This window comes from Nycticebus coucang, chromosome 14, assembly GCF_027406575.1.
Source record: "Nycticebus coucang isolate mNycCou1 chromosome 14, mNycCou1.pri, whole genome shotgun sequence".
Classification (NCBI taxonomy): Eukaryota; Metazoa; Chordata; class Mammalia; order Primates; family Lorisidae; genus Nycticebus; species Nycticebus coucang.
Window position 1 is genome coordinate 60,980,578 of NC_069793.1, and position 10,334 is coordinate 60,990,911.

At 38.4% G+C, this 10,334-nt stretch overlaps 1 protein-coding gene across 4 annotated transcripts in view; it reads left to right on the forward strand.

Annotated features, from left to right (window-relative positions):
* Positions 1 to 3,136, forward strand: part of LOC128565028 (tripartite motif-containing protein 5-like) — a 47,604-nt gene extending 44,468 nt beyond the window's left edge. For 3 of the 4 annotated variants that reach the window (XM_053561222.1, XM_053561221.1, XM_053561225.1), the window contains exons 5-8: positions 7 to 29; positions 1,230 to 1,330; positions 1,557 to 1,604; positions 1,751 to 3,136. In XM_053561222.1, coding sequence (XP_053417197.1) covers positions 7 to 29; positions 1,230 to 1,330; positions 1,557 to 1,604; positions 1,751 to 2,286 — 708 coding nt within the window. In that variant the 3' untranslated portion in view covers positions 2,287 to 3,136. The remainder of the gene's footprint in view (positions 1 to 6; positions 30 to 1,229; positions 1,331 to 1,556; positions 1,605 to 1,750) is intronic. The other variant, XM_053561224.1, reaches the window with a different exon arrangement.
* Positions 3,137 to 10,334: the final 7,198 nt, after the last annotated feature.

Consider the following 10,334-nt stretch of genomic DNA (forward strand, 5'->3'; position numbering starts at 1 on the left):
TCCTAGGATGTGAATGGCATGATAAAAAGGTATGTGTGGGACCTGACCAGGGACAGTCCTTTTGTGCTGTGAGAATAAATTTGTAATCTTTAGAATTGTCTGGTGTTCAATAGAATAAAAGATCTCCTAGGGAGGAAAATTTAGCTCTAGTGTTATCTTAAATATCTGGCCACAAATCTGGGTTTGAGTGCTTTGTAACTATTGAGAATAGACCACATTCTATGTTAGGAAATTTAGGTGGTAGAAGACACAGAGTTTGCATCAGTAGTGGTATTAGGGATAAGGTGTTATATCACCTTTTATACCTATATCGTACTCTACTACTCTATTTAATAGGTGCTTGACCTACTGTGGGAGAGATGCATCTTTTCTGTCTACAATGTACCCAGATTTGCATATTGGATAATTCCTATATATTTATATTTTTCTCCTAGGAATAAGAGAGACAGGCCTTCTTTATCATTCGATTTAGATTTCAAAAAATAGATGTAAATTCCTAAAAATAGTATTTTGGTTTTGGTGTAAGCAATGGATCCATCTTGTTCAGCTCCAAGGATCTAATGGATCCATCCACTTCAGAAGAATATGGAAAAGCAGCATCCTTGTGTCTACAATTGCCCACCCACTTGGTAGTATCAAGCTTTTTCAAACACATGAAATTCAGACTAGTTTTAACTTGGTGCTCACAATATCTTTTTTGATGAGTGTTGGTAATTTTTCCCAGAGAACCTGAAACCTCAGATATTGTCTATGGAACTTCCTACTGGGAATAGGCATTAAAGATCCTGGGTCTCTCCAGATAGAATTTCCACACCTCATATGTCTCAAAAACTCAGGTACCAGGTTCTACAACCTCACATCCATAGCAACAATTGGCTCAAAATTAACTAATTTTTTTTTAAGTCACTAAAATGTTTTGTTTTAAAATCCATTTCATGATTTCCTATGATTTCAAGGAGATAGAGATGGAAAGGTTAATTATTTCATTTTAGAAGGAAGAAACTGTGCATCTGAGGAGGTTAAGACATTTCCATGGTCACCCAGAGAATACATGGAAAGGTGGACATGAGCATATTTCATCTGGCTCCAGGGTCAGGAGTCGGTACTTTCCCTTCTCAGGTTCTCCAGGGTAGAGAGGTCAAGTGCACCAGTGGGGTGAAAGGATACAAAGTCAGTGATGTTCAAGGGACACAAGATTAGAGCTATAGAGGTCAATTTTTTTCATATAGGTATGAAACCTTGACCTTGAAGAAGCCAAAAACGTTTCCCAAGGAACAAAGGAAAGTATTTCCACTGCCTGATCTGAGAGGATTGCCGCAAGTGCTTAAAAGTAAGGAGAGCTAGATCAAGTGGATGGCTGTGGAAATCTAGGGGTGGCATGGGGTAAATGGGGGAGAGGGTACAGTTTCTAGGTACGGATAGAGGAGATAAGTGAGGACTGATGTGCATTGGTGATGTGGTCATATTCAGTGGGGAATGGCCAGGTGCCCAGTTCATCCTTTCATTCATGAGTTCATTGTTCTACCATAGTCTCCTCTTTTTCCTCAAATCTGTAGGAGAGATGTATGTCAATGCAGAGCTGAGAGAAGCCCGCCGTCACTTGGGTGAGAAGTCACACTATGACAACCCACTATGTTATTATCTTTTATATCTGGTAGATCTCATGTCTTAAGATCCACGTTTCTTCTTCTGACACACATACACCTACCCCTCCCAATAACCTGTGAACGAGGGTATTTTTTTCCTACAGTTTATCTGACGCTGGTTCCAATGAACGATTCAAATGTCATCATTTCTTCAGATAACAGAGAAGTGAGATCTGGCCAGGATGACTGGGACCCCGAAGAATTGATAGAGGACAATTATGATATCCTGGGCTCTCCATGTTTCACATCAGGGAAAGGTTACTGGGAGGTAGATGTGACCGACAAACGTTCTTGGATCCTGGGTGTGTATGTTAAACACGGTTTCCCATTCAATGAGGAGGTTCATAACACAGCAGATGTACATTATCAACCTAGAAATGGCTACTGGGTTATAGGGTTAAAACATAAATCTCAATATGTTGCTTTTCAGGATTCTTGCTCTTCTGATCCTTTGCCCCTCTCCCTGACTGTCCCTCCTAATCGTATTGGGGTTTTCCTAGACTATGTTGCTGGCACTGTCTCATTTTTCAATGTTACAGACCATGGGTCTCTCATCTATAAGTTCTCTACACATTTTCGACATCGTGTTCATCCATATTTCAATACTACAGCATGTCAAGGCCGCATGACTCTGTGCTAACTGAGTACCTAAACCTTCTTGCATACGTGGCCACTTCTCCGCAGCACCTCTTGCTTGCCTGGGTGCATGTCATACACCTGAACTCATTGGTGCTATTTTAACCATCATTTCCTTGCCATCTTCCTTCTTTCTATTTGAGCATCCTTTTCTTAGCAATAAGATGTACGAACTGCCTCATGCTATGTTCTAATGAATATTTTCCTTACATGTCATGGCAAATTTGATTCATTATTTTCCATAATCCCAATGAAAAATGACTGAGACTTCATAAAGTATGACAATGTTGAGATAATACTCCTGCCAAATCCTCATAACCCAGTTCTCTCTGACACTGACTAAGAAGAAAAAGGAAAACTTTTCAACAACCTTTCTATATTATTGTGCTCACTAAAGAATGAGCTTTCCTAGCATGTACCTTATTCAACAAAGAGTTAAGGAGAAACTGTCATCAACAGCATATGCTCCAAATAGATATTTCATATCTAGAGTATCTTGAGTTCAAATCCTGTCTCTCCATACACTAGCAGTGTAATCATGATTAATATATTCATATGGCTGTGTTTATTTTCTCAAAATAATTTTGGCATTAAAAATGTCAGGTGAAGTATTGGTGTTCGACTACATAGTAGAGTGATTAGAGTTAATAATAACATGTCGCATATTTCAAAATAGAAGAGAGGATTTTCAATGTGCTAATCTGTAAGAAATGACAAGTGTTTAAAGTGCTGGATATGCTAATTACCATGATTTGATAATTACACAATGTATGCTTGCATGGAAACATCACACTGTACCCCATAAATATGTAGAATTATATGTCAATTAAAAATAAAATAAAAAGCAAAATTTACATTTTACTTTGGATCATTATGCAAAAATAAATTCATAAAGCAAAAGGCATCAATGTGTCTCAACTTAATAATATGTATTTGTTCTACTAATTACTAAACACAATAAGCTGTGTTAGTGACTCATGAAACAAGTTGTGCTTTCGGGGAGACAAGGGTTAGGTTTACTGAATTCTCATTTTTTAGATGTCAGACACCACTATCAAGGCTATTCTGGTTTTCCCTTTGGTATAAACACACACAGACACCATTTAGATTTTAATTTTAGTTCTGTGTTGCTATATATTAGCTCCTATCAAGTAAACTAAATTCTATGGGATTGAGTTCACTTGTAAATATAACAGAAAAATAATAAAGAAATTTGTGTGAGACAGAGAGAGGAAGAGCAAGCTGAGCAAGCTCTTTGGTGTCTCTTGTTTTTTTTCCTAAGGCAGAGCCTCAAGCTGCCACCCTGGGTAGAGTGCTGTGGCATCACACCTCACAGCAACCTGCAACTCCTGGGCTTAAGTGATTCTCTTGCCTCAGCTTCCCTACTAGCTGGGACTACAGGCAGCCACCACAACGCCAGGTTATTTTCTGGTTGTAGTTGTCATTGTTTGGCAGCCCTGGGCTGGATTTGAACCCTCCAGATCCAGTGTATGTGGCTGGTGCCTTAGCCATTTGACTATAGGCACTGAACCTGGAGTCTCTTTTGATAAGACACTAGCCTTTCTGGATCAGAGCCCCATCCTCATGAACTCATATAACCTTAAGTACGTTTTTAGAGGCTCCATCTCTAAATACAGTCACACTGGATTTTAATATATGAATTTTGGAGGGTTGCAGAGGGAGAAAGGAGGCTGTGTGCTTGCACACCCCAAAGACAAATTCTGTTGCCATAACTACAGAATGTTGCAGGACCAAGGGGAGGAATCTTTCATAATCCTGAAAGAGATTTAGAAATCAGGGTACATGAGGCTCAGTGAATGCCAGACAGATACTACATACATTGGCAGATGAACTTCACCATAACATATAGCTATCAGACTGTCTAAAGTCAATGTGGGCCTTTCACACTCAAATATAGTGGTATGCAGCTATAGTCCCAACTACTAGGGAGGCTGAAGCAAGAGAATCACTTGAATCTAGGAGTTTGATGTTGCAGGAAGATGTGATAATGTTACTGCACTATAGCCTGGGTGACAGATCAAGACTCTGTCTCAAAAAGTAAAAAATAAATAAGTAAATGAATAAAGTCAATATGAAGTAAAAAATTTACATGCAGCAAGATAAGAGTATCTAGTGACCTATAAAGGAAAGACCACCAGACAAACAACAGATTTCTCAGCAGAAAATTTACTAGCCATGAGAGATTAGGGACTTTTTTAAATTTTTAATTTCTTAAAAAGAACTATCAGCCAAGAATTTTATATACTGATAAACTAAGTTTCATAAATGATGGGGGGAAAAAGCCTTTCCCAGTAAAAATACTCAGGAAAGTTATCACATCTAGATTGGCCCTAGAAGAAAGGAGGATTCCAAACATGAATATGAAAAGTTGATACTTGCCATCACAAAGAAATGTGAAACTATGAAACTCACAAGCCTTATAAAACAATTACACAATTAAGACTACAAAACAACTAGGTGAAAATTAACATTATGACTTTGGTGTAAAAATATATTCCACACAAATGGAAACCAAAAGTGAACAGGAGTGGTAAGACTTAACATTATATAAAATAGACTTTAAATCAATAACAGCAAAAAATAAAAAAAAAAGTCATTACATAATGATAAAGAGACCAATTCAAAAAGAGTATATAACAACCCTAAATATAGGGCGGCGCCTGTGGCTAAGTGAGTGGGGCGCCAGCCCCATATGCCGAGGGTGGCGGGTTCAGGCCCAGCCCCCGGCCAAATTGCAACCAAAAAATAGCCGGGCGTTGTGGCGGGCGCCTGTAGTCCCAGCTGCTCGGGAGGCTGAGGCAAGAGAATCACGTAAGCCCGAGAGTTAGAGGTTGCTGTGAGCCGTGTGACGCCACAGCACTCTACCCGAGGGCGGTACAGTGAGACTCTGTCTCTACAAAAAAAAAAAATAAATAAACAACCCTAAATATATATGGACCCAAAATCAGAGTACCCAGATTAATATAACAAATACTACTAAGCCTAAGAAAAGATATAGGTAACAATATAATAATGGAAGACTTTAGGCAGCCAGCACCTGTGACTCAAAATAGTAGAGTGCCAGCCCCATATACCGGAGGTGATGGGTTCAAACCCAGCCCCAGCCAAAAACTGCAAAAAAAAAAAAAAAAAATTTAATAAGTAATGGAAGACTTCAACCACCAACTGATACATCATCAAGGCAGAAAATAAACTCTGGATTTAAATTGGACTCTAGCAAAAATGGACCGAATAGACATTTTCAGAACGTGGTAGTCAACACATGGTGAATATATATTCTTCTCATCAATACATGGAAAGGTTTTCAAGATGGACTACAAAACAAGTCTCAATAATCATTTTAAAAATCAAAATCATACCAAGTATCTTCTAAGACTATAGGAAAATAAGTGAGAAATCAATTCCAAGATGGGAACTGATTCCTCATTTGCTTTCTCATCTCAACACTATACAAATACATGAAAGTGGAACAAATTGCCCCTGAATGATCTTTGAGTCAATCATAAAAGCATAATAGAGGGCGGCGCCTGTGGCTCAGCGGGTAGGGCGCCGGTCCCATATGCCGGAGGTGGCGGGTTCAAACCCAGCCCCGGCCAAATTAAAAAAAAAAAAAAAAAAAAAAAAAAGCATAATAGAAATTTAAAAATGTTTCAATACAAATTAAAACAGAGACACAACATGTCCAATCCTCTGCAATATAGCAAAAGCAGTGCTAAGAGAGAAGTCTACAGTGTTTAATGCTTACATCAGAAATATACAAAGATCACAAGTTAATAACCTAGTCTCACACCTCAATGTACTATAAAATCATGAACAAACCAAACCCAAAGCTAGCAGAAAGAAAAAACAAACAAACAAACAAAAAAAAAAAAATGAGAGCAGAACTAAACAAAATTGAGACCATGAAAACATGCAAAGGATCACAAATATGAAAAGTTGGTTCTTTAAAAAGGTAAACAAAATTGATATACAACTAGACATATTAATCAAGAAAAGAAGAGGGAGGATTCAAATAAACACATTCAGAAATGGAAAAGGAGACATTACAACTGATATCACAGAAATAAAGACATTATTCATGACTAACACGAACATCTTTACGTCCACAAACTAGAAAGTACCTAAAGTAAATAGGTACATTCCTAGAAACAAGCAACCTCTCAAGCTTGAATTAGGAAGAAATAGAAATTGTAAAAAGGCCAATAATGAGTAGTGAGATTCAGTCATTAATAATATTACCAAAAAAAAAAAAAAAAAAAACAGCCATGACTAAATGAGTTTATAGACAAATTCTAGTTGACATGCAGAGAACTGGCCATCCTGCTGAAACTGTTCCAAAAGATCAAGGAGAGGTCACCTTATCTAATTCATTCTACAAGGCCAGTATCACCCCATCTTAAAGCCATAAAACAACAACAAAAGCTACAGACCAATATCTCTGATGAACCTAGAAGTAGAAGTTCACAACAAAATAGAAGCAAACAAAATCCAATACCACATCAAAAAATAATACACAGCAATGATGAGTGTTTTAATCCAGGAATACAAGGATGGTTCAACATACACAAATGAGTAAAGAGGTTTACCACATAAACAGACTTAAAAACAAAACCCAGATGATCCTCTCAATAGATACAGAAATAGCATTCAATGAAATCCAGCATTCCTTCATAATAAAAACTCTCAACAAATTAAATATAGGAAGAACATACCTCAAAATAACAAAAGCCAGATAGGACACATTTACAGCCAAACTTGTAATGAAAGGGGAAAAGTTATAATCATTCTTCCTAGGAACTGTAACGACACAAGGATGCCCACTTTCACCACTCCCATTCAACACAGTATTGAAAGTCCTGGCCAGAGCAATTAGGCAAGAGCAAAAATAAAGGGCCTCCAAATTGGAAAAAAAAGAAGTTATCTATTGGCAGATAAATGTTATTATAACTAGGAAACTCTAAAGATTCTTCCAAATGACTCTTAACACATACAACATTGTAAATGATAAATAAATTCAGTGAAGTTTCAGGATACAAAATCAACATGGAAAAATAAACAGCATTTCTATACACTATTAATGACCAAACTAAGAACCAAATCAAGAACTCATTCCCAATCAAAAATATTTCCAAGAAAGTTAAATACCTAGGCATGCATTTAATAAATGAAGTAAAAAATCTCTAGGAGAAAAATTAGAAAAAATTTATGACCGAAAACATCGATGGTACAAACAAACAGGAAAACATTTCATGCTCAATTTGGGAGAATCAAAATTGTTACAATGGCCATACCATACACCACACCAAAGCAATCTACAGATTCAATTCCTTTCAGAATACCAAAGGCATTTTTCACACAATCAGAAACAAATTCTAAAATTCAAATGGACAATAAAATTCAAATAGCCAAATGCTCTTTGCAAAAGAGCAAAGCTAGAGACATCATGTTATTAGACTTCAAATTATACTATTAGGCATCAAATCATAACCAAAACAGCATGCTGCCATTACAAAAATAGACACATAGATCAATGGAAAAGAATACAGAAATTGGAAATAATGCCATATTCCTAGAATCAACTGATCTTTAACAAAACAGACAAGAAGATACACTGAAGAAAAGACACTGTATTTTGAAATTGCTTCTGAAAAAAATTGGATAGTCATAATGCACAAGAATAAAACTAGATCCCTACTGGCGGCCGAGTAACAGATTCATCGCATCTGGGCACCATGAGTCTGGGGAGATAGGACACCAGGCATCTCTGGCTGGTGGGATCTGCCTATCATCACCCCTGTGAGGATACAGGGAGTCAGCGAGAGACTTCTGGACCCCAAGAGGAGGACTAAAACAGTGGAAAAATGGCAAGTGCTCGCATGTGTTCAATCCGTCTAAACCCGCCGCAACTGTAAGTTCAGTAGCAGTGAGACTGCAAAACAGAAGGGCCTTACCTGTGAATTGTTTTGGTGTCTTTGGACTTGGCACTCAGTTGAACTGCTTGGGGAGAGCCTGAGCGGGAGTGTGGAGAATTTTGGCCGTTGTCTAGGGCCCCAGTCTGAGACGCTGAGCCAGACGGAGCTAATAGTGTTTGGCTGTGGGCCACAGGGAGCCATTGTGAGTGATCTGCCCCGGCAAGCTCCGCCTTCAGGGTCACAGAGCTAGAATCAGGTGGGAGCTGGTAACCCAGTGACCAAGTAGCCTAAGGGTGGGGTCTGAGCCACCTTGCAGCCCTAACCCTCAGGGGCAGAGTGAGACCGGTTTTGGCACACTGGGTAAGTAGATAGCCACTTCAGCAGTGATTCCACCGACAAGCACTTTCCTGGAAAAGCTTCTGCTCAGCAAGTTTACAAGTTCAAAGTGCCTTTTCAGTGGGCTGAAGAGAGATGTAGGGTATCTACCTGCTGGGGTTTGAGAAATCAGCAGCCTCCAGTCGTATCAGAACTGTGATTAACATCTCATAAACAGAAGACCACGTGTTGCCCAGACAATATTCAATAACATATACATACTGCTTTGTTTTTGGTTGTGCTTTTTTGTTTGTTTATTTTGATGTTGCTGATGTTGTTTTGTTTTTTAATTTCAACCTTTTCCATACAGATCCTTTTTCTTTCTCAATTTTTCTAGTTTAATTATAATTTCCCATTGCTGCCTTTTTCAATAACTAGAACTTCATTTTTGCTAGTATTTCTACCACTATTATTTGGTTTTTCACCCAATTTTATCCTGTAAAGTTTTCTGTTTGCTTGTTTTGGTATGATTTATACCATTTTGTCTTTCCTGTCTACTTGGTGGAGGTGGGGTACTGTGTCTGATCAGGTTAGCAAAGAGCTGCTGACCTCAAGGGAACCACCCAACTGGGCACCCCCAGAAGGTGGGGTTTTTTTTAAGGTTGTGTCAAAGTACCCTACTGTACACCTATATTGCTCTGTCTCCCTCTTTCTGTGCCTCTCTTCTTTTTGTCAATATTCCTTTTACCCACCCCCTCTCCTTTCTCTATTTTTTCTCTTTTTTTCTTACCACTCGGTCCTCTTTTCTTTCATCTCTCTTTTGCTCTTCATCCTTCTCACCCCTCTGGTCCTGTAACCCTTAGTCCACAGGCACGAGAACTTAAAGAGCAAGAGGAAGTGAAAGGAAAATTAGGGCAAGGAAACAGATAAAAGAAATCACTCATGAGGAAGAATCAGCAGAAAACACCAGGCAACATGAAGAACCACTCCAGAACAACCCTGCCAAGGGACCATGAGCTAGCTACTGCAGATGATTCCACCTATAAAGAAATGTTAGGAATGACAGAAAGGGAATTTAGAATACACATGTTGAAAACAATGAAAGAAATGATGGAAACAATGAAGGAAATTGCTAATAAAGTGGAAAATAACCAAAAGGAAATCCAAAAACAGAATCAAATAAGAGATGAACAATATGAAGAATATAAAAATTATAAAGCAGAGCTGAAGGAACTGAAACAGTCAATTAGGGATCTTAAAGATGCAATGGAAAGTATCAGCAAAAGGTTAGACCATGCAGAAGAAAGAATTTCAGAGGTAGAAGACAAAGTTCTTGAGATAACTCAGATAGTAAAAGAGGCAGAAAAGAAGAGAGAGAAAGCAGAACATTCACTGTCAGAATTATGGGACTTTATGAAGCGTTCCAACATACGAGTTATAGGAATTCCAGAAGGGGAAGAAGAATGCCCCAGAGGAATGGAAGCCATACTAGAGAATATTATAAAAGAAAATTTCCCAAATATCACCAAAGATTCTGACACACTGCTTTCAGAGGGATATCGGACCCCAGGTCGCCTCAACTCTAACCGAGCTAATCCAAGACACATTGTGATGAAACTGTCCAATGTCAAGAAAAAAGAAACGATTCTGCAAGCTGCCAGGAGTAAGCGCCAGTTGACCTACAGGGGCAAATCCATCAGAGTGACCGCAGACTTCTCTAATGAAACTTTCCAAGCAAGAAGACAATGGTCGTCTACCTTTAATCTACTTAAACAGAACAATTTCCAGCCCAGAATTCTGTACC